This window comes from Brienomyrus brachyistius, chromosome 21 (assembly GCF_023856365.1).
Source record: "Brienomyrus brachyistius isolate T26 chromosome 21, BBRACH_0.4, whole genome shotgun sequence".
NCBI lineage: Eukaryota > Metazoa > Chordata > Actinopteri > Osteoglossiformes > Mormyridae > Brienomyrus > Brienomyrus brachyistius.
In genome coordinates, this window is record NC_064553.1 from 19871502 (window position 1) to 19897312 (window position 25811).

At 38.7% G+C, this 25811-nt stretch overlaps 1 protein-coding gene across 5 annotated transcripts in view; it reads right to left on the reverse strand.

The window, feature by feature from the left end:
- Positions 1-25811, reverse strand: part of LOC125717170 (homer protein homolog 3-like) — a 61942-nt gene that overhangs the window by 21939 nt on the left and 14192 nt on the right. For 2 of the 5 annotated variants that reach the window (XM_048990164.1, XM_048990169.1), the window contains exons 1-5: positions 22538-22827; positions 21843-21888; positions 10202-10358; positions 9189-9320; positions 3263-3370 (exon numbers count right to left, since the gene is read on the reverse strand). In XM_048990164.1, coding sequence (XP_048846121.1) covers positions 3263-3370; positions 9189-9320; positions 10202-10358; positions 21843-21865 — 420 coding nt within the window. In that variant the 5' untranslated portion in view covers positions 21866-21888; positions 22538-22827. Of the gene's footprint in view, positions 1-3262; positions 3371-9188; positions 9321-10201; positions 10359-21842; positions 21889-22216; positions 22412-22537; positions 22828-25811 lie in introns of those variants that run through there. The other 3 variants (XM_048990167.1, XM_048990165.1, XM_048990166.1) reach the window with 3 other exon arrangements.

A 25811-nucleotide genomic window follows, 5' to 3' on the forward strand; every position in this document is an offset into this window, starting at 1 on the left:
CTTGGCGGGGCACCCACTTCTAGGCAGAGTAGCCACAATACCAAATTGTCTCCATTTGTAGACTGATGAATATCTAAAATCTTTGAGATGACTTTGCAACCCTTTCCAGCCTTATGTAAATTAACAAGTCTTGATCATAGCTCTTCAGAGAGCTCTTTTGTGTGAGGCATGATTCCAGTCTGGATATGCTTCTTGTCAAAAGCTCAAACTCAAACTTATCAGTGTTTTTATTACTTTATTTAAATAATTCTAGACTACACCTCAGAACTCATTTAATTAAATGGACTGCAGGTGTGTTACTGTATAGCTTAGAGTTCACTTAATTTTTCCAACCTTCAGTTTCACGGTTTGAATGATTTATTCAAAATGGTCAAACATTCTCTGAAAATATGTGTATTTTTACAGTAGTTATGGGAAACTGTGTTTGTTCACTGTGACTTACGTGAGGATATGACCATGTTTTATATGGGAATTAGACATAAATATAGAAATTTTCAAGTGGTTCACAAAATTTTTCTAGTAACCTAATCACCTAAGCTTTTTTGACATACATTTCATCTCTTTCCCCGCACAGGCCAAAGACATGCTGAGGCTGATTGGAGTTAGCCCATAGGTGAGCATGTGTGAGTGAATAGTGTACGAGTGTGCCCTGCGATGGGCTGGCTGGCCCCCCTATCCTGGGTTGTTTCCTGCCTCATGCCCGTAGCTTCCAGAATAGACCCTGGAACCCCCCATGACCCAGAAGGATAAGTGGTTTGGGAAATGGATGGATGGGATCAGACAAACACTGAAAAAGTGAGTTTGATTCACTCTAATTTAAATTATTAATGAGAGGTGTTGTATGGCTCAGTGAGTTAGGGTGCTGTGCCCATAAAATCAATTGCTGATTCAATGGCCAGAGAGTGATGTCACAGTTAGGCCCTTGAGCAAAGCCTTTAACCCCAATATTCATCATGAGATTGGCCGGTCCTGCTTCCTCAGTTGTTTATGAAGTATTTTGTGTGGCTCAGTAGGTTAGATTATCACATTTTTTGTTCTTTCTTTCTTTTTTCTTTTCTTTGTTGTAACCCTTCTAATTTTCACACAGCAATTGTGAAGAACTCTTGGTTTACACCAAAGAAACTTTTTTGAAACCTTATTCTGACTTTACATTACATTGTTGAAAAAAAATAGATTTACATACTATTTTTAACATCATGTTTCATATATTTTTTAATTAATTTGCTTTAAGAGTATCCTACAGCAGCAATATTAAGTATTACCAGATGAAATAGCTTTGATGTAGTTAGCTACTTTTTCTCTGTAGCTTGTAGAGTAGCTAACTACTATATTAAAACAGTAGCTTGGCTATGGCTTAGCTACTTTTAATCCTAAGTAGCTTGTAGCTTGAAAAACTACCATTTAAAAGTAGCATCCCCAACACTGGTTTTCAGATCAAATCCTATATTTGACAGAATGATTTCACTGTTGGGACTTTGAGCAAGGCCCTATCTGACCCTGCTCTCTCAGTTGTACATTGCTATGGATAAAATCTTCCTCTCTGCGTGACTGGATGTATATTTAGCTCCAGGTTTACCACAACAATGCACACTTTCATGCATATTAAATCTTTCACAATCTGAGGTTGATTTGACAATCTGGAACCATAAATTATGTATATAAAGGCTGGTTTAACTTCACTGGGGCCCCTAAGCTGACATGGGTAGGGGGCCCCCTAAGTTGGGTATTCAAGCCATTTTTGGAGCTGAAAGAACCACAAGATAGAATAAAAAATTATGGAACATCAATAATATGGTAATCAAAGCATGGGATGCAAGCGGTAAAACTTACTAATCAGGATGGGGGTAGAAGTGCTCTCTGTAAAATTTGCCAATCAGGGGAAGGGGACATCACACCGACACATTGATTGACCAAATTTAAGATATATTACAGATGAAATTTTAACCAAAATTGTTATAGAAATGGTATGGAGTGGACATTCAATCTATGTGTTTTGTCTAAAAAAAACAAAACAAAAAAAAGCAAGTCAAGATAAGAAGGGGCCCCCCTAGAGTGTGGGCCCCAGAGTTGTTTGTATATAAATGCAGTATATAAATTAAGTATATAACTTAGCCTCACATCAGGTTTAAGTCAGAACTCCCTGCAGCTAGGCCACAATCTGCCTCCCCTGAAAACTGAACATAGCTGGAAATGTATTAATTAAATGTCTTGGTGTTCTTAGACTGTTATGGAGTAGTGTACTTTTTTCACATACCTGTAACCGTTGTTGTGTCTGGTTGTGTTGTCCTGTTGTGATTCACCGATTTACATGTGGAATTTTGACCCTGTCTTGGAATTGGAACCTTGTGTACCTGAACTGATTTCTGACCTTCAGCTGCCCATTGGAGTATTGATTTTCAGGTTACATTTAAATCGATGAACCTGATGTCCCTATAAATAATTCACTTTGCATTGGATCTGAACTGGATTTATTGCCGTTGGAGTGAAAGTATTAATGGATATCCTTTTATAAATAATACTTCATTAGTTATTTGTACAAGTACAAATGATTTATTTGGCTTTTGCCATATCACATCTTGCTCTAGTTATGTATAACTTTTAAACATCATGTATTTAGCAAGCAGCATGCATCTAATGCTACATGTTTAAAGTCACGGAATATTAGATTACAATACATGATGTAACAGCAGATAGAAATGGACATTATACTGACCTGAGAGAACTGGGAGCATAGGAGTATAACAAGGTAAAAGAACAAGTTGTAAATCATAAACGTCTTGTTAAAGAATTCATAAAAATATATTAGTATAACTTTGGGGTGTACACACGAGAAACGATAATGATTATATATATTTTTGTTGTTCCTCTGCTCAATATGGATTGAAAACATCTTTACAGTGAGGAGATGTACATCACAGATATTGTGAGATCATCCATGGCCTAGTTCCCTTTTTCTTCCCTTTGAGATACACTGACCCATCACATTCATGTTCTTGTGGTTTTTATACTCCTCATTACCTAGATTAAAGGGATGCTTTGGGAGTACGTCACTCAAGTTAAATAATCTTGTCCTGTTTCACTCAATTTCATGTGATTTTCATATAAAATAATGAACCAGAATAAGTGAAAATATCCAATGCAACAGAATTAAATATAGTTCAGTACTTTAAATGACAAATTAACCTGACAAAAGAACCTTTGATCATGGTCATTACTTTATCTTCAAGACTTCTGGGACCATGAATCTGGATCAGCAGCTTACCTGTGGTGCAGCAATGTTCAGGGCAGCATTCGTCAGCTCAATCTTGTCTTGAGATTTTTCCCGAGCAAGGCGTGCAGCTTCCTTTACTTCCTTGAACTTTTCCGCAAACTGGAAATTCAGATAAAATAGTACAATATTATACAGGATGTAGTAGAATGAACAGGGAGTCTCAGTGAAAAATTATACAACAAAGCTCAGAGCTCGCTGCATTTGTTTGGTGTGTCCGGGTAGTTCAACATGTAATCTTCTTGTGTGAAAAAATGATTGGCCTCTTTGTTAACACAACAATAATAAAGAGATAATAAGGACCCTTTCTCTCAATGCTCTGACAAGCACACCGGATTTGGAATAGTCTAGCCCAATATAAGTTGGACTTTGACCTTTACCATACATATTCATCACACACCATCTCTTTAGATGCAAAGCCATGCTAGAACACAAGGAATTTTAAAAAAATCAGCCAGGACTATTAAGCCATGTATGAAACATTTGAAATGGCTGAAATGTTTGAAAAGGGTTGCCGACCTTAATACTTGTTCTAATGAGTGCATACACTACCAGGAATCTTTTCAAATGCAAGGCAGAGTTGATGATATAGACTACTCTCCATTACTGCAGACAGTGAATTTTGTTCTGTAAAAGTGTTTTATGGGTGAATATTATCCATTCCCATACAGGGTAGCAGGGCGATACTTTACTACTCCCAAATTTACTTTGACATGGTCTTGTTTTGGTCATAGAGGACTTGAGGTATTATTTCAAGACCAGTCAAGACCAATCATCAAAACGTCTCAAAATTTATCACAACAGATTAATGTTCATCTGTTTAATTAACCCGTAAAACCCAAAAACACAAAATAGATTGATTGTGATTTTCACACCCATTAATCTCAGGTTCGCAACTCTGGATAGGTATAATGCACAGAGACGAATCTTTGCGGTCAAGAGGAATTACTCGATCTGGTCATCCAAGGTTCAATGTTGTGCGCTAAAATATTCCAGAGTAATCCGGTATGCAATGAGGCATATATTTTAAACATTTTCCAAGAAAAATAATCTATAAAACATCAATATCATTAACATTAGATGGAAAACAAAGCACATATTTGCTTCCGCAATGATCCATGCACTGCCATTCTGGGAAAAATATTTATTATTTATTTATTATAAGCCTATAAATAAATGGATAGAAACACACTCAAAAATGAACTGGAGTTCGTAGCATATATAGCAAAAAAAACTATAGCAATAAACATTCAGCATTAGACTCTAAAACTGTCTTACGCATCTGTGTTTATCCAGTGGATCAGAAAAGTCCCCAATGAAAGGGCTGCATTCCCACATCACAGGGACTCTAATCTCAACATTTATAAGATTATATTTGTAGTGCCTGCTGATTTTATGTTAGATGAGACTGAAAATGGAGAAATTTCAATAGGCACCACCAGTTTATCCACAGAAGAAGGATGATAAAGCCTGTCTCAGCATTTACACATCAAATTATGACATGTCTGACTTGTCAAGGAAAAACCATAAAATATGTGTGGCTAACTCATGTATATACAATGTATGTACACTCAAAAATGGATAGGGTTCAAAGGGTGAATACAGTTCTGTTGGGTAAAACTTCCTGCTTCAAAGTTCAAAGACAACCAATAAGGTGCGTCTTATTTGAAAAAAAAGCTATATTTGTGCAGAATGCTTTAATATTGAAATTTTAAGCAAAAACGTCCATTGTTCAAATTATACTGTGACACAAATTTCAGGCCATAGCCCCAAGACGGAGCCTATGCTCCACATTTTACAGCGTGTCGTGTTAGAAAGTCACTTCTACCCTCTACCTGGCTGGTTTATGTTCAGTCTCCTGCTTAACCTTAGTCATGTGTACTGCTGTCTTAGAAGTTTTGAACCTGGAGGCATCCTGCTGCATAGCATAGCCTTCAGAATCACAATTAAACCAGGATTTAAAAATGCAGATTTGTATAAAAATATATAGGGGTCTCGTAACATTTTCTGTGACTGTATTGGTTTTTTATCATGTGTAGTATTAAAAATTAAATGACCACAACACTTTATTTTCTGCCACAGAATTAGTTGAAGCTTTGTTTGAGATAAGTGCTAGATCTAGCAGAATGAGACCATGTTAGACTGGGAGACACATTATGCATTATTACAAAGATTTGAGTGGATAAATATACTACCATAAGACCCATAGTACTTGCACACTTTTGGCTGTGTGGTCGCATTATCTTTAGGCAACAACAAAAATATATAAAATATAACATCTAATTAAATTGAAAGAGACACAGAGAATTCCCCAAGAAGATTTTTTAAACATACTGCTTTCTTGTAATTTTTGATAAAACCTTAATGTGATTACATTCAAGATTTACATAGATGCAGGGCTTCAGAGATAATTTTATTTAGTTTTTTTATTGTTTTTTTGATGTGGCAAAATTGAATGAAATGACCAAAGACATTAGAAGACAGGACATCAGTAATAACAGCCCTTTTTCAGATATGGAATCCCAGTTACAGTTGCTCTAAACTTAAACTTTATTTTATTATTGTATTATTTTATTAGTAAAATTTATAAAAATAAAAACTGCTTAAGAACATCCATGTCTCAGGAGAGATTATGTGGACTTGCAATGCTGACTACAATACCAGCCACGATACTAAATTGTTTCCATTTAAAGACAATATGATGATGAATATCTAAAGTCTTTGAGATGACTTAGTAATCCTTTCCAGCCATATGTAAATTAACAATTCTTGATTGTAGCTCTTCAGAGAGCTCTTTTGTGTGAGGCATGATTGCCATCTGGATATGCTTCTTGTCAAAAGCTCAAACTCAAACCTTTCATTGTTTTTCATCAATCAGAGTAATTGTAGGCTACACCTCTGTAGTTGTTTCATTAAATGGACTCCAGGTGTGCTACCTTAGGGTTCACTTACTTTTTCCAACTTTCAGTTTCACAGGTTGAATGATGTATTCAATATTGTCGAAAATTCTCTAAAAATCGATGTCTGTTTTGAGATTGTGTTTGTTCATTACTGTGACTTGCATGAAGATACAACCATGTCTAATATGGGATTTAGACATAAATATAAAAAATTCCAAGGGGTTCACAAACTTTTACTTTGACTATATAATAGACATGAAAAATATTTGAATATTAATTATCTTAACCATTTTGGCAATTGCATTATACTGAAGGAGAAAATGGAGGCTACGTGAGTTCTACTGAATACAGTGGGAGCAGAAAATATAATTATAGCCTACACTGGGTTAAGTTGATGTTAACATAACTCAAGGTGAAGCACGTTTGTTTTCAGGTGCTCTTGCTCTCGTTCTGAACAAGGATAAAAATCATGTTACTGCTTGCTGGTTAACAATGGTCAACCTTATGATCCTCATACTTTTTTAAATCAAACATTGTATTATTCATAGTCATTATCAAAGGTAAACTCAGTGTAGAAAGATAGGGCTTACATTTATGTGGTCATTGTGGACAAACATGCTGATCTGCACCCACTATACATACACCTTGCAGTTGGTGTGTCCTGGGCCTAATGCTGCATTCCATTTACCTCAAAGGTTGGAAGTCAGAAAGTGGGAAAGACTTTACACCCAAGGTAACCACATTCCAGTACACTAAGTCAGTAATTTATTTAGCATTACCATGGACCTTTCAAACAGCAGGGTTTCTTGTCTAACCAGACAATTTAATCAGATTTAAGGTACCCCAGTTTAAATGGCCATTTTCTTCATTCAATTACATTTAGCTCAGACTACCTTAAATCCGACAAGTTATCCAGCTAAGTAAGAAATCTGCTTTCTGAAACAGGCACGAGTTCTAGCCAGGTTCATTGTTAGCCATTGTTAGCAATACCAGTTGATAACAACACGTTACATGGTATTTTGTGTATACAAACATACAGTTGAAACCTGATATTTACATACACTTCAGAAAAAAAACTTTTTTCTTTACTGTCAAACATTAAATCAAAGCAAACTTTTTCTGTTTTAGATCAATAAATATATTTTTTTTCCCCTGGTAAAATGTCAGAATAAAGAGAGAGAGAATTTTCTGGATTTTTTTTTATTACTTTCATCAGTCAAACATTTACATACCCTTCCTTAGTGTTTGGTAGAATTGCCCCGAACCTGTTTCACTTGGGCCAGACATTTTGGGTATCCTTCCACATGCTTTCTACAATAGTTTGCTGGAATTTTGGCCAACTCCTCTTGACAGAACTGGTTTAACTGGGTCAGGTTTGTAGGCCTTCTTGCTCACTCTCGCCTTTTCAGTGTCGGCCACAAATTTTTTATGGGATTCAGATCAGGGCTTTGTGATGGCCACTCCAATACTGTTGTCCTTAAGCCACTTTGTCACTAATTTGGAGGTATGCTTAGGGTCATTGTCCATTTGGAAGACCCATTTGTGCCCAAGCTTTAACTTCCTGGCTGATGTCTTCAGGTGTTGCTGCAATATATCCACATCATTTTCTTTTCTCATGATGTCATCTATTTTGTGAAGTGCACCAGTCCCTTCTGCAGCAAAGCAGCCCCACAACATTATACTACCATCTACATGCTTCACAGTTGGGATGGTGTTCTGAGGCTTCAAAGCTTCCCCCTTTTCCCTCCAAATTAACTGTTTATTATTATAGTCAAACAGTTCATTTTTTGTTTCGTCAGACCACAGGACATGTCTCCAGAAATTAAGAGTTTTGTCCAAATGTGCAGTTGCAAACTGTAGTATGGCTTTTTTATGGAGGTTTTGAAGTAATGGCTTTCTCCTCCCAGAGTGACCTTTCAGCTCATGTCGGTACAGGACTCGTTTTACTGTGAATAATCACACTGTCTTACCAGTTTCAGCCAGCATCTTCACAAGGTCTTCTGCTGTTGTCCTGGGGTTGATTCGCACATTTCACACCAAAAAACGTTCCTCTCTGGGACTCAGAATCCATCTTCTTCCTCAGCGGTATGACAGTTGTACATTCTCATGTTTTTTATACTTGCGTATTATTGTCTGAGCAGACGAATGTGGGACCTTCAGGCATCTGGAAATTGCACCTAAGGATGAGCCACACTTGTGGAGGTCCACGGTTCTTTTCCTGATGTCTTGGTTGATTTCTCTTGGTTTTCCCATGATGTCAAAGAATGAGACTCTGTGTTTGAGGTGTGTCTTTATATGCATCCACAGGTGGGCCATCAATTAACTCAAATAGAAACAATTAACCTATCAGAGGCTTCTTAAGCTCAGAATGGAATCATCTGGAGTTTTCTTTTTGTTTAAAGACACAATACTTTTGACTGATGAAATAGATAAAAAAAAATACATAAACATTCTCTCTCTTTATTCTGACATTTAACAAATGTAAAAAATATGTTACTATTTATTAATCTAAAACAGACAAAGTTTACTCTGATTTAATGCTTGACAGTAAAGAAAAAAGGTTTTTTTTCTGAAGTGTATGTAAATATCTGGTTTCAACTGTAGTAGCAACATGTCCACTGATAGTGGTTTTTACGTGTGTACGACCGAATTAATGAGCCACAAAAGGGACGTAAGTGCCAATAACAGTATACAACTACAGATTTCACTTGTTGATAAAGGGTACAATCTTGCATTCAGAAGTCGGGGGTTGCACAGGTTCCTCTGACTTTCTGAGTCAGAACTCCAGCTCCAGGGGACATTCCAGTTGACATTTCTGTCTAGGAACTCAGAAATTCTGACTTCTAAGTTCTAATGAAACACAGCAACTGTTAGTTGGCCTTGGGTCCCGCCCCTTTTCTGAGAACGGCCTGCCATGTACATTTTCTTGTGCTTGAGAAATCACACATGAAGATTGATTTGAAAGAAATCCGTTCTGCTGGCAAATCCTATTGAATATCCATATGATTCAAAATACTTACTTGGTGCAGCTGTTGCTCTGTAGAGAAACCCAGCCCATACACTGTGTTGGCTCTACTATCAGCCCATTGTCCAAATTTCTGTGATGTCTTAGTGAAAGTCATGTTAGGTGAGATGGTGCTGTTGATAATAGCCTAGAAGACACAAAGTTCAGGAATCAATCATTTAATATATAATCAGCAATGGACAGTTGTATTGTGTGTCACTATGCAATCTATATTTATTTACTTGAGGTTGTTATATCCTGTATAATGCTATAATAAATAATTATCTTATTTACGTGCATTCTTTCCTTCTCTCATTACCCAAAATGATAATAAATTAATCAGTTTCATGGTAAGCTGTGCTAGTAGCACTGCTGGTCACACAAGGGCATCATTGTGTCTTCCATATTGGTGGGGGGGGGGGGGGGGGGTGGCAGGGAGAGATCCAGTGACTGAGTCATTACCCTGTATGACGTCTTATGTTTGCCTATATATGGGCTACCTGTCTTAGTATTCACTGCTTATGAATACTTCAATGAATACTTAGTATTCATTTATGCATGTGTAACTGAAATCGTTAAAAGGTTTTTGCAGTTAGTCAGTAGGTTAGATCAGAACTGAATTCTCCCAAAAAGTTTATTCATATTTTCAAAGCGAAATATTGAAAAATATGCGGGGGGAAACAAAAACCACTGTTTTGAATAATGGGTGGGATGTGTTCCACCCCCCGCCCCCCCATCAGTAATGCCTATGTACTCACACCATTAGATTGGTGGCTTCAATACTGCATCTGCTCAATGTGAGTTTACAGGTTCTCCTCATGTTACATGCCTATCCTCCCATAGTTCAAAGAAATGCAGTTAGGCTGGATCTGTGCATAACTACATTACAAACATAGTATGCTCATTATACGGGTAATTTGTAATAATTCAGACATCCCGTACTAACAAAGTAGCTAAGAGAACAACCCCCATTCAGCGCCCGAGGCCAATAGCGAACAAATGTTTATTCATAATGGATACAGCTCTCACCTTTGTTCCACCAACACTGATAATGCGATACACGTGTCTGTTGGCATCGTAGAAAAATGACACAGTGACAGCGTGCTTGCTGGCAGGTATCCAGTTGCGCTTGGTGGTTGGATCGATTTGGAAGACATGTGCCCTGGTGCTAAAAATGGCCTGTTCCCTGTGGAAGTATCAGAACAGCACTGAAAGTGGTGAGTAAATATGTCTGCACATGACTGTCAGCCATGCGTCTGCTCCATTTAATACCTGAAAAGACAAATGTTTCACTTTACATATATTTTTTTAATTTAAATCAAATTTGAAATGAAAAACAGAACTAAAAAATTGTACTCTTTAACATTTATTACAGAAAGAAGACTGGAAGATATATTTATTATCAGATCATATTTAATGATTTATTTATATACAAGCATTATCATATTGCTACCGTTTGACATATTTACATTTCTAAGCTTGGAGAAAAACTCAAAAAATAAATAATACTGAAATCAAACCTCAGTATTTGGGCCACTGTGAAAGGTCAATTACTGTTAGTTGAGTCACATTTTTAGCAGTAACCCAGTAGCTAAAAATGAAATGAGTTCAGTGCCATCTATACCACAATGCTTGTATGTCGTTTACAAGGAGTCCAACTATATAAAAATGACTAAAAGCCTTAAGCAATTCTGGTGCGTGGCCTTTTCAGGATTGAAGGAGTGACCTGGGTTTAATTTGCTGATTCATTTCACCTGTCCCTTCTTCCCTTTTTTGGCTCCTAGTAACATGAACAAAGCCCTGAATTTACAAACTGACCCCATCTTGTTTGGTTTTCTTCACACACTCAAGGCAAGTCAGATTCCAAGGTATAGGAAGGCCAGCATTCCAAATGTTATGGCTGAGAGAGCTAGAAACCTAGGAATAGCAACCTGGGCCTTGATTTAAGGGTCCAAGCCTAGAGCAAGCTGGTACTCCTAGTCTAGGAGGGGGTGTTTATTTAGAAACTGATGAGTGAACCAAAGAGTGCTGGTGTTTAAAGAACTCACCATGCACCCCCTCCTTCCTCACACACAGTACCTCAAAGAGAGAATCTTTTGTTTTTAAGATTTGCCTGTTGTGTGCCTGTTTCTTGTCAGTATAAATATCTAGATGTTATGTCTGTATGATCTTAATATTTTTGTTACAAATAATCTCAATAGTTTTGCAGACATCCAGTTTTGCAGTACATGTAGACATCCACTCATATCTGACTTGTACCTTAAAGAAATTAGGATGTATTTAAATAAAGGCAACCATGTATCATAGTTATCACTTTTTGTTTGAACTAATTCAGAGACACCTCCCCCCCGCATTTTGCTGCATTCCTTTTGTTCTTACATTTTTTCCACTAGCTCATCATTGAATGAATGAATTAATATTTGTGGTGTTAAACACGTGTACCATGTTATTGTAGTAAGTCCAAGTTAAGAACAAATTGTAATTTACAAATGTTTAATTTAAACTGTTACACAAGGAAACTAATAGCAACTCATAAACCGAGGATTAAGATGTGTTGTTTGTTATGTGCCTGTCTGTAATAATAGAACTTCTATAAAACTTATCTAAAACTGTCAATGTCCGGTGATGTGTAATATAACCATGCATGCTATGAACCGATGTGAATAACCAGTGTGTACAACACAATTTAAATTAGGAATTAGGCTAATTAATGCCGATCTTACTATATGAAAACTTGTCATATTTGATAACCTATGAATTTCATGGAGAAATTCTAATAAACCCAAATCTGATCACTAGTTGAAAGTTACTTCAGTTCAATCATTAATCCATCGGTCCACTATACACACCCCTAGACCAGGAGTCCTCTCAGATGTCAATGATCAATTTTCATGGTCTTTAGACCTCGGATTCCTTCGAGTGTGGAGCAGAACTGAAAGACTGAAGGTATCTGCATGAAGAACAACTTCACAGAAAGGGGAGAAGAAACCGCAAACTGTGATAAAGCCACCAGACGCAGGGAGCCCCTCTCGATCTTGTTTCCCCCGAACTCCATCTCTTGATCATCTCACCACATCTCCAACGAACTTACAAAGACTCCATCCGCAACCACGTAAACAAACTTTCATTCATTCATTTTAATCTTACACCTGCCATATTCATCTTGCTTTATAATTTTGGGTCGCTGTCAGTATAGAGGGCTTGCTAGGCAGATCAATATTTCCTTTAAAAGGTCCCCATTTCAATTAAGTTACTGTATTACCATATTTTATCCTGCTCTTTGATTTTATTTTGTTTTATTTTGTTATTTTGTCTTTGTTTCATGTTAAGAGTAATGTCTATTATGTGTTAGTTGTAGTGTTAGAAATAAATGCATGGCTTTTATACATCTTAAATCTCAGTCTGAGCAAACGCTAATAATTAAGTCACTTCACTGGTGCAAAACCACCCTAAGCTTTTAAAAGTCCCAAGCTTGTCCTAAAGTATCACGAGACTCTCTCTATGGCCATGAGCAGAGTTTTGCTTCATACCTGGTGAGAGTTACATTTGTGGGACGAATGTTCTAACCCAGGTTAATAGTTTTACTATAATTCATGAATTCCATTCATATCCTGTAATTAAATCTTCCAGTAACTGAAGAATTGGGACATACATAATATTGTATATTGGTGTACTAAACCATCCCAGTATAATTAATTCATTAATATTATTGGTTAATTAATAATTCATTTTCATACATATTGGTGGAGATACAGGTTATTTGAGCAAATTTTTCTGAATATTTCATTTTCTCAAAACTATATCATAATTGATCAACCGTACTAAAATGTTTTCCTATGACATTTCCTATGATGTTCAGTCTTCAAATGCTGAGCCACACACTGACCCCTACTGATTTGGCCAACCTGAGGCTGGGTCCTTCAGCACATCAAGTGTCAACCTGTATGCAGCTGAACTACCCACCTAATATGGGTGTCTTGTATATGAGCCTTTGTTTCTTCAACTACAATTTTCTCCAACTTGCTTTTGTAAATAAACTCTGCAACTGGATCTTCTCCTGAAAGTTTCTCATATCTGTGACAACAAGGACCAGGACTACAGATTCAAACTGACAGTAAATCAAATTCCATGTACAAAAAGAATGCTTGGGAAGATCAACATTTTGATTAATGTTTTGAGAATACGAACATATATAGTCAAGATGGCCACTGGGGCAACAGTATTGTACCAAATTTGCCAAGCCCCATCTGGGGAAAAAAAAAACACATGAGAACTGGGATGTTACATTAATACAGATACAGGTTTCCCCCACTATCTGAAAGTAGAATGTCCCTATGAAACTTTTAGTAAGTCAAAATGTCTTATAGTGAAGACGCAATTACATAGGAGTGTTCCCAGACCAAAAACAAAAACTACGAAATCATATAAAATAACACATAAAATCTAAAATAACAGTAACATATAGTAAACATAACATATAGTAACATATAGTTATGTCCTGGTATGACATCAAACTGCATCAGGCCCAAAAAAATTGAGAGGAGGTGGCTGGACTGTCAGTCAGGGCGGGGAGGACATTTTCCACTTTTTTCCCACTCCGGCAATAACGTACATTGAGAGGGTTTTTTGTGGTTTTTCGGCCTCCCTAGAGCAACTTCGCATTATTGTAGTTAAACGTGGTTCAGCAGGAAGTTAGTCTCGGGTAGGTAATTGTTAATTTGGTTATTTTATAAGTTTAATTTCTAAGGTTATCTCTGACCCTATCAGATACTTTAATAAGTTCATTTTTAATGCAGGTCTTTATTTAGTGTTTTATTGTACTTGACATTTTATTATATTAACTATATGTTAATTAAATGAAGTAAAAGTTAAATACGCTATATAAATATACTGGGCTGGCAGTAAAGGATGGGGTCATAGTGAGCTAGTTAATTATGGGGCCAGCTCAGTGTTGTGTTTGCAAGATGTTTGCCCTTCTGGATGCTTGCATCCAGTCGGACTTCATCTGTGAGTGACGTGAGTTAGTGGACTCACTCATGGTCAAGCTTTGGGACCTCGAGGAGCAACTGGCTCTCATCCAACACAACAATGAGTTAAAGGAGAGAGCTAATTTGCCTTTTAGGGAGACTGTGTGTACGTCATAAGTGGGGAAGGGCGGAGAATGATGTACAGGTAGGTTGGGAGAGCTGGGTGAATGTAGGTCATAGACGTAGAAAAGGGCGTACACAGTTCACAGAGGCGGTATCACCTGCAGTGACGGTGTCTAACAGCTTTCAGGTGCTTCCAGTTTTAGAGCCGGAAGACACTGGGGAGGCAGGTGGGCCCGTGGGCACCAAGGAGCCACCTACCCCCAGGAGATGGGAGGTTGTGGTAGTAGGGGATTCAGTTATTAGAGGTGTAGATAGTTATGTGTGCACCCATGATAGAGGGTCCCGTACGGTGTCTTGCCTGCCTGGTGCCCAGGTAGGGGACCTTCTGAATCGTGTGCACAGGCTTTTGGCCCCAGCTGGGGTGGATTCAGTGGTCATGGTGCATGCTGGCACCAACAACATAGGAAAGGGCAGGAGGGCTGTTCTGCAGGATAAATTTATAGAAGTCGCGGATAAGCTTAGAAGCAGAACGTCCACGGTGGTATTCTCTTCCATATGCAAGCCAGGCTAAGTTAGCTGAGATAAGGATATTAAGCACATGGCTAAAAGGGTGGTGTAGGAAAGAGGGGTTTAGGTTTATGGGGCACTGGAAGACCTTATGGAATAGGTGGGACCTGTTCAAGCCAGATGGGTTGCATCTGAACCAGAGGGGAACCAGTGTATTGGGGAGGCGTATGTGTAGAGTAGTTGAGGAATGTTTAAATTAGGGCCTAGGAAAGAGTGCAGGTTAAAGTGCACAAAATATGTTTTCTTCTTGATAGATGCTAACCACAGAGTTTCAGTTTAATTAAAGCTATTTCGAAATAGATGTTGCGAAATCATATGTGCCTATACATCCAATTGTCTTATTCCGCTTAGCAACAGCAGATACTAATAGATACATTCATGTGTTATCAACTATATATGGTATTAAAGGAAATCAAAGTGTATCATGTGATCCTTCTGCTGTTCTGTAACTAGAAGTGCAAAATAAAAGAAGCTGAAAGGGAAGCCCTCCTTCGAAGTTGGTTGAGTCGAGTCAAGAGACAAGTCTCTGTGACCGGACCGGGCTTCCCTCGCAGCGAGATAAAGAGTTCACCGGTGTTACGTCTTGCTTTGTATTCAGAGATCGGTTACCCAGCGAGGGTCAGCCACATAGGCTGGACCCGACAGGGGGGCAGGGAGGTTAGTTAACAATATAGGTGGGGAGAGACGGAAAGCCCAAATAAATATTAAAAGTGGGCACTATAAAAGGCCTACCCTTTGCGGTCTGTATTTAAATGCTATAAGTATTACAAACAAAATTCATGATTTAGAGGCTTTAATATCATCAGACACTTACGACATTATAGGAATAACAGAATCATGGATGGGTGACAATGATGGATAGGAAAATAATATGGAAGGTTATATGTTGTTCCATAGAGATTAGGTAGGTAAGAAGGGAGGTGGTGTTGCAGTATACGTAAAAGAAAACTTGCAGGCAAGGGAGCTCACTGATAAACATAAAAGTACAGAAGCTGTATGGATAAAACTAAATGCTAAAAGCTCAAATGGACTAATGGCCGGTGTTTGTTATAGAGCACATAATGTAGCTGCAGAAGAAAGCAGAATGTTATATGACGATATCAGGATTATGAGTAATAAAATGATGTAGCGGTTATGGGTGATTTTAATGTACCTGGGATACAGTGGGACACAGTCTCTGGCTCTTCTGTAAATGAACTTGAGATGGTGGAATTAGTATAGGATTGTTTTTTTACTCAGTTTGTTAATACCCTACCAGGGAAGAAGCCCTTCTTGATCTTGTTTTCTCTAATAATCAGGATAGAATTGAAAAATTGGAGGTTTTAGAACCACTGGACAGTAGTGATCATAGTATGGTTAAATTCAAGGTTAATTTTAGTATCAAAAGAGCAAAGTCCAAAATAAAAGTATACAATGTTAGGAAGGCTAACTTTAATGGTATGAGACTGAAACTAGAAACTGTAAGCTGGATGGAGTTAAATAGCAAAACGGTTGAAGAGGCATGGGAATTTTTTAAAAGCACATTGTTGCAAGTGCAAGAGGACTTCATACCTGTTTCCAGCAAAACTATATCTAGGAAACTACAACCAAGGTGGTTTACTAAGAAAATTAAGAATAAAGTCAGGAGGAAAAGGGCTCTGTTCCACAAATGGAAATTAACTAATGATTTCAAAACTAAACAGGAGTATCTAAGTCTACAGGTTGAGTTAAAAACAACATTAGACTCTCTAAGAGGAATCTAGAAAGAAAAATTGCATTGGAGGCTAAGAATGACAATAAAAGTTTCTTCCCATATTTTAAATCCAAAAGAGCCCTAAAAGCTGAAATCACTAAATTGCAGGATAGTAAGGGTCTTATAATTGAAAATGAAATTGATATAGTAAATGAGTTTAATGATTATTTTACATGGGTGTTCACAGTAGAGAATATGAGTAACTTAGCACTATTTAGTACGAATACAGCGTCATCTTTGACCAATATAAGCATAACTGAGGCTGATGTGGTACTAAGCCTAGCTAAGCTCAAAATAAAGAAATCACAGGGCCATTGTGGCATCTTACAGATAGTTTTAAAAGAGATGAGGGATATTATTAGCCAATCTTTAACTTTAATATTCAAGAAATAGTTATCTGCGGGTGTGGTACCTTCTGATTGGAAGCATGCTAATATAACGCCCATATTCCAGCAAACTATAGGCTAATCAGTTTAACTAGATGATGACATGATCCAGGTATATAAGATTCCAACAGGCTTGGATGCTGTTCAGCCAAATGGCTATTTCAATATTAGTTTAAATATTAGAACTCATGGCCATAAGTGGAAATTAGCGGGAGATCATTTTAAAAGGAATCTGAGGAAGCACTTCTTTACACAGCGTATAGTTAGAGTATGAGATAGTCTTCCTACTAGTGTAGCACAAGCTAAAACCCTAGGTTCCTTTAAATCAGAGCTAGATAAGATTTTAACATAAGAACATAAGAAATTTACAAATGAGAGGAGGCCATTCGGCCCATTAAGCTCATTTGGGGAGAATTTAACTAATAGCTCAGAGTTGTTAAAATCCTTAGCCTCCAATGCTATTTTTCTTTTGATATTCCTCTTAGAGAGTCTAACGTTGTTTTTTAACTCAACCTGTAGACTTAGATACTCCTGCTTAGTTTTTTTAATAACTTAAAATTTCTTATGTTCTTATGACTGGTACTCCAGTCACCATAAAACATTTCGCAGCAGCTATGTCCAAACAGGTACGGCACCCTTCTGCTCTCCACATGAGTAGCTCTGTGCAGTCACCCACAGGAAGGCTGTATGAAGCATGAAAGGGATCGGGGAAAGCCTTCGGGAGCCTCATCCTGCAAGAGTTGAAACCGTCGAGAGCTAATTGGGTCAGGTGGAATATCTTGTCTTTCCAGCAAGATGACCTACTTCCTCTGCTGTTGGGGGAGTTTCATAAACTACGCATTTCGGTGGCGGCACTCTCTGAGGAGTGGTCAGATCTCTGTAGGTAGATACACCTACTTTTGGTCTGGTTGCTCTGATGGCTGCCATACTCAGGGAGTAGCTGTTGCTGTGGCAGATCAGCTCTTCCTGATCGTGTCTCATGTCACTTCTTTCAACACGCATATTATATGAGGATCTCCTTGGGTGTCTTGTCTGTTGTCTCAGTGTATGGTCCAACCATAGTGAGTGATGTTTCATTGAGGGAGACCTTTTACTCGCAACTTCGCTCGCTGGTTCATGGTTACCCACGAGGTGACAGTCATCTGGTCATGGGTGACTTCAAAAGACCACTGGCATTGACAGGGCTGGCTATGAGGATTGTGTCAGTCCCAATGGGTCTGAGGGTTGTGTTAGAGTTGTTGGTGTTTCATCTCATAGGGCAGCCTGGATATTATCGAGAGGAGTCACAGCGCATGACTTCAGTCTGTACTGGGCACTGAGGAGGATGGCTGTGAGGGCAGATAAGGTGGCGTTTGTTAAATGAATCTGTAAGCGGGGAATGTGCCATCTGTGGTCCAGTGATTCACATCCTGCATACGGAGGAATCGAAGCATTACATACATCTGAATCTGGTCCTCACATACTTGCAGTCAGGGCAGGTGATGGAACGGTCCTTACAGATGACACTACAGTTGTGACCCACTGGGCCGGCTACTTTGAATAGTTGTTTAAAGCTGATCCTCTGGCTAGGACATTGATCATCTCTGGGTCCAAAGTTCTTGAGGCTTATCCTCCAATGACCTGTGAACCACCCAATCTTAATGAGATTACACAGGTGGTGAATCAACTAGGGGTAGAGAATGCCGCAGGGATCTGTGGTGTCCGGAGTGAATTTCTCCAGGCTGGTGGTAAGGCTGTCCTCCTGGCATTGCAGACAATCTTTGCTTCTATTTGGAAGACTGGCAGAATCCTAACTGACTGGAAAATGGGACTTCTTGTTCTTATCTGGAAAGGGAAGGGTAATTGAGTGGATTGCAGCAACTACAGGGGCATAAAACTGCTCTCAGTGCCGGGCAAGGTCCTTGCTAGGGTCATCCTTAACAGGATCCTTGGTCAATTTCTGGCCTACCAACGACTGGAGCAGTCTGATTTTATGCCTAAGAAGTCTACCATCAAATGCATCCTGGCACTAAGGGTTCTCACTGAGTGCAAGTGTGAATATCGGCAAAGGTTATTTGTGGCCTTTATTGATTTTCATAAAGCGACTGAGTTGATCAAATTGCCCTGTGGGACATCGTGAGACTTTACGGGGTCCTGTGGAAGCATCTGTTGGTGAAGAAAGATTTACTGATCTTGATTTTACCAATGATGCTGTGATCTTTGCAGAGTCAATGGAAGCTCTGATTAGGGCTCTCAAGAAACTGAGCGAGTCTGAGTGTCTGGAATTGCAAGTGTCCTGGATAAAAACCAAGATTCAGGCCTTTAATGACTGCTTAGGCATATTCATCAATAGTGTGTCTGTCTGCAGGGAGAATGTTGACCTAATTGAGAGATTCACTTACCTCAGTAGTGACATTCATGTCTCTGGTGACTCTGAAGTCAGCAGATGCATTGGGAGGGCATGGGGGGTCATGAGGTCACTGGAAAGGGCTGTGTGGCATTCCCGATATCTTTGCAAGAGGATAGAGGTGCAATGAAGGTGGTCTTTAGAGTCCTGGTGCTCCCTGTCTTGCTTAATGGCTGTGAGACATGGACGCTATCCAGTGAGCTGAGACGAAGATTGGACTCCGTCAGTACAGTCTCTTCAGAGAATCCTTGGGTACCACTAGTTTGACTTTCAGTCGAATAAGCGGTTGCTAGGGGAGTCCCAAATGAGGCACATCACCTGCATTGTGAGGGAGCTTCAGTTACGACACTAGTTACAACTAAAAAATGGAAGCCAATATTTGGAGATAGTAAGATCTCTTAATAGTACCAAATCTCAAATTCAAAAATTCTACCAGGAATTGCAAAGACAAGGTAAAGACATCAGCTGCAAAGTGGAACATGGGTTGTGAGTCTTATACCATGGGCAGCAAGGAAAACAAGTGAAGCATGAACTTGACAAATGAATAGAGTGAAACTGTCTTTTTTTGGCATATTATGAAAAATCCCTATAAAGATTATAATACTTGGAAAAAGTGTAAGATAAAAGAGGAAGAGAATGACCAGCAACATGGTGGATTTTGCCATAACAAAACAAAAACTCATAGAAAGACATGTTGTGAGCATCTTAGAGACATAAATTCACCTTAAGCATATGTTGATATAAAAATAAGCACAAAACAAGTAAAGGTAGATGTTACATATCAGTAATAGGCACATGTATTAAAATGGAGAGACTAGAAAATAGCTATATATGAGGGGTGGTTTGGAGAGATCCAGACATGATATACATACTGACAAATTTTATTGATTTACAGATTCTCGTTGTGTAGTTTAGAAAATGCAATCCAGTATGAGTAGTTATGCAATTATTCCCTACTTTACAGTTTCAAAAACTGACCTTAGACCTTAGATTACGTTTTGTTTTTTTCTGTCTGGATTTTCAGAAGGGTACTAAAGCCTCCTTATTTTACGCGACACCCACTGTGACATTCTTACTTATGTGCAAATAAAAAGGAAACCAAAAAACAATTACCCTAACCAATGACACAGAATCAAAAAATACAAAACAAAATTACTGTCACTCCTTAAACACTGGTACAACCACACACTCTTGAAACACATGCGCTCAAGCCAAAGTGACGGTATCCAAAGGGACAAGCAAAGACGTAAACCAAAAGCCGAGCTAAAAGATCCAGAGCCAAATGACAAACCAAAAGACAGCGGAGGTACAAAAGGGTGAGGCAAGAATCAGAAATCAGAAACAAACCGAGGTCATACACAATTAGAATAATTGAAGGCAAGAGCAAACAGCTAGTGCAGGCTGCAGTTTGAATTGACAGCTGTCTTTTTGAATCTTGCTTCTGGATGCGATGAAATGGATGAGGATGTGGGCCAGTCTCCTACAGGTGGGGCCAAGAGTTGAAAGGCGAATGGAAGAGCGGAGGAGGTGAGGGGAAGAGTTGAAAGGCAAATGGGGAACGAAGGGCAAATGGAGGAGATGAGTGGGTGATGGGTCGAATCATGGAAACTAGTGGGTGAAGGGTTGAACGGAGGAGACAAGTGGATGAATGAGCGAAGGAGACTTGGAATAAAACCGAACAACAACGTGGGTGATAACAGTATTAACGTTGCATTTTCCAACTGAAATCTGTGGTTTACTGTTTCATTCACTGTTAGTGCTTTTCACTCTAGGAGAATCTTTGCATCCTATCGGTCATATAATGGCAATAATATGTTGTGTGCCGGAAAACAGGTACATCCTGAAACCCTAGAGGGGTCGTGTCAAAATAAGGTTGCATACCACTGCTCCTGAGGTTCTGAATATCATGTGACATTATCACTCATTACTCTAACACATTACCGAAATGAATACTGCAAGCCAGTAGCAGTCAAGCTCCATTTAGTGCGCTAGGCAAGCATCACTGGTAGTGCCCCCCCCCCGCCCACCAAAGTCAATATTATACAATTACAGAATATTTTTATGTGATAAACTGATACAATATTAAAACTGAAAAATACCTTATTTGTTTACCAAAGCAACCATATTTACCTAAAGGTGAGTAACTGGATTTTGTGGTAGTTCTGTGATTAGTACCGTAACCCCACACCCTCAGAATACCAGGCTTGGATCCCGCCTCTGTTCTCCTGTTAAGTTCTGTCATATGACTATATAATAGTTTGGAACATTTATAGCCATTTAACATATTTTTCACTCTATTGTAAAACATTTGACAGTTTTGCAAAACTGAAACTTCATGGACCCCTGTGTAAGCCACCAGGATGAAAAAAAAACTCCTTTAAAACATTGCTTCTAAGCATAGCTGTCCATCCATCAATCAGGACATCAAGACATCAGTTGTAAGGTACCTTAAATATATATTGTGAAATCAGATATAAAGAGATCAGAATAAACCGAAGTTGTCAATTACCTTTCTCTGTGTAGTGGATACATTCTTATTGGCCAGGATTCCGTTTCTGTGGTAAAATAAAAAAAATACAGTAAGTGCACAATAAAAAGGACATTCGAAAAACAAAACAAAATATATGTCCTCATCTACCTACCATTTTCTTAATTCGAAATTCAACAGTACATTGATTAGCTCCCATGGATACTACTACTGCAATGTTTATTTCCTATAATACGATGTTTATATCTGCTCTTCAGCACAACGATTATGTGCATCAACACTGGATCCAGTGTAGACGGGTGGAATGAAAACTTATAAAGATTTTAGCGTAATTCCTTTCTTTAATTATTATTACTACGGCTACTATTACTACTACCGCGGTACATAGGCCTTACCTCTAATCCGTATTAAATAAGAATTTATCTATTGCATGCCGATCCGTGCTTGATGATCATGCAGTGGAAATTCGGTTTGATCATCTGCCTTTATACATCTGTTTTCTTCTAAACTTCAGCCAAAAATTCATCGGTAAAAGTAATCTTTGTCTAAACGATGAGTAAAAATGTAAAAATGAGTGTAAACTGTGTGCACGATCGCATTAATTTGGACAATTCTAGTCCGTAATTCGCCGTATATTAAACTGTGATGCAGGCAAATTCTCTTTCGCTTTTCCTTTGCAGGCTTCTGCTTTTTATTTCGGTTATACTTAAAGTTACCTTATAACGTACGTAGATCCTCGGCGAATAGCATGGGTTGTGATTGAAAATATGTATCCTATTAATTGAGTTTTATTTCCTGACGATACCCAACTTGTTCAAAGTTAATGACCGCTCCAGTGTTTCTTCATAATAGTCCATCTGCTTTGACATTATTGAACATTACAGCATTCACTACTTTAACCTTGCGTCTATAATTAAAAACGGGTTAAAATCCCAATCGCTATACTTCTTATGCCTGATTCATATGAGCTTCTGCAGCAGAGTCCTGACTGTAGTGGGCGTAACTTTGGGCTGGGACATACTTAAATAAACCTAGATATTATAATGTTTTCATTAGCCCAGCACATCTGCACAAAGGGAAACGCCCCTTGCATGCATTTATAACTCCACCACTGTCTACTTTTTCAATTTAGTGCCCAGTGGAAAAAAAGGATGTACAGGAGCTGATGTCCTCATTGTCTTATCTAAAGTAGGCTAGGCGGATATACACAAACTCTGATGGATGGTTTCTTTAAACAAAAAATGTTCTTACTTTTTAAAAAAAATAAAAACAGAAGCATGCAGGTAGGAAACTAGTAAAAATTTTGTTACCTAAAATATTTTACACTTGTTAATGTATCTGAGATATTTGACCTTCATGTCGTATGTTTCTAAAGTACAAAACATGATTGTTTAAAGGTGCTATGAAGCCTATTTGTTCAAAATAGTTGCATCAATATTCATATAGAGCTACAGTCAGTTTTATTTAGGATGATATTGTGTCGCTGCTATGGAACCCAGGGCATTGGATGCTGAAGCTGTCATCGCTGGATAGCAATTTTGGAAATAGGGCATTTTTGGGCCTGTATTATGAAGCAGGATTCTTGCTTAGTTCTTATGTAAATTTGGGTTTCCAGTATCACTATGCTGGTTTACTTCTTAGGGGGGCACATTACCAGGGTTACTTATGCTACACACCTAGCCTGTCCTGGGGCAGGTAGTGTTCAGACTAAGGGATCACAAATAAATAATAATAATAATATTAATAATAATAATAATAATAATAATATCATGTTTCCTCCGGGTACTCCGGTTTCCCGCCACAGTCCAAAGACATGCTGAGACTAATTGGAGTTGCTAAATTGCCCCTAGGTATGCATGTGTGAGTGAATGGTGTGTGACTGTGCCCTGCGATGGGCTGGCCCCCATCCTGGGTTGTTCCCTGCCTCGTGCCCATTGCTTCCGGGATAGGTTCCGGACCCCCCGCGACCCAGTAGGATAAGAGGTTTGGAAAATGGATGGATGGATGGATGGATAATATCACATGGACCAGTCAGAGGTATATTTTCATTAACAAATGGACTTTCCCAGACTCTCGAAATCACTTGTGCAAGAGAATCTGTGACCACAGTAAAGTTAGCTAGAGAAATACTGATAATGTGCGATTGGGTGCAGGTTTCTAAATCAAAGAAAATAATTTGTTTGGGTAGGTGGATGATTTTTCTTCCACATTCCTCTGTGGCCCTTATATGATCTTTGTGGCCCATTAGCATTTCTTTGTCCTGCTATTCTGCATTAAAAGAACTGAATTAAGATACATTATTCATTATGGGGAGCAGGAAGCACATCAGCTCAAAGAGAGAGGGGGAGAACATCAGCCCAGGAGAATTAAAGCCCGCGAGAAGCCCTCCTGAAGCCTGTCACTGAAGGCCTGCTACCCAACGGAGATCTGCAACCAAGACAAAGCCTTTCACCTTAAACCTTCACAAGGAGAGAGAATTCAAGGGGCTCCACACCAAGAACCACTACTAACGCCGCGCCTTCCTGAGTGCCATCATCCCGTCAGCTCATATGCCTCTGCAACCAACTGCGAATACCCCCCCAACCGACTCTGCGACCAAGTAAACTTCCTTTAATTAAGTTGTTCTGTTAACTTGCTATACAACTTTAGGGTCATTTTTCCACAAACTGTGCTTGCTTTGCAGAACAGTATTTCCCTTTTAAGGTTACTCATTTAAATCCGATCGTTGCATTTCCATAATTACATTCTGTCTGTTTCTATTCCGTCATTTCGTGTTTGTTGTTTGTGTTAAGTGTGATGTTAGTCTTATGTTAGTTGTAGTGTTAATTAGGAATAAATATATGTCTTTTGTCCGAGGGCATTTAAGTGGGACTATACGGGCTTATTATTGTTATTTTTATTTCAGTTATTGGTAGTTATTTTTTATATTTTGTTTTATTTTATTTTCGGTTATTTTATTTTAGTTTGCTTTCGTTTTAAACTGCAGCAAACTTGCACCCTATATCTGACGATATTCTCAGATATAGCACGTTGTTTCCAGGATCGATTTGGACAAGTTTCTCCGTTTCTATATATCCTGGCAAAGATCTCTCTATTAGCGAATAGGAATTCTTGTTACGAGGTTCTAACCTGAATTCTGTTGCGCTTGGACTCCCTGAGATAAGATCGATAGCTTAGTTACCTATCAGGATCTTATTCGTATGTTGGTGCCTGCTTTAGACAAAACAAGTTTAACACCACTTTGCGCTGTGAGCCAAGTGTGTCTGTCATTTAGAAATTGGGAGTCTCCAGTGCTTGAGACCCACCATGGTTTAAGCACCATTTGCGACGAGATATAGTGCACTAACTATTTAGATCCGTCACCGTAACATGAGCGCTGTCTCAATTCAGAAGTATTTTAAGGGGATTTAAACTGCGCAAGGTGCAGAAGTTAGCCGCAAGTGTGATGTGCATGCATTAAATGTGTGCGTCACTCATTTAGCGTCGGCAACTGCCTAGCTATCTCCTTGGTTACGAGTGCAGTCAGTGAACGCACTCTAACCACTTACAGGTCAGAACCCTGAAGGCCTGCCTGATGCCATTTGTTTTTTTTTCCTGGGTCACCAGTGACCCCACCCCTTAGGCTCACTTGCCTGGGACCCCCACAAAGGGAACAACGCCCCATTGATCCTCTAGTGGTCATACATAGAAGTACCACTCCATTGTTCCAGTTACATCCATGCTTTTTGGTTCTGTCCACCTGCTCAGATGTTTTGGCGCAGGATTTGTGAGGACTTATAAAAGTGTCTGAAATGTACCATTCCAGCTTCTCCTTCAGTCTGCTTGTTGGGCAACCTAGATGGCGTCACTACGTTGATTAACACAATCCACATGGCTTTCACTGCCTTATGCATTGCTAAGAAGACTGTCCTCATGAACTGGAAAAATAAAAATAATCTTAATATCAACCAATATAGAGACAGTTTGTTGAACCATATTAGTCTTGATACA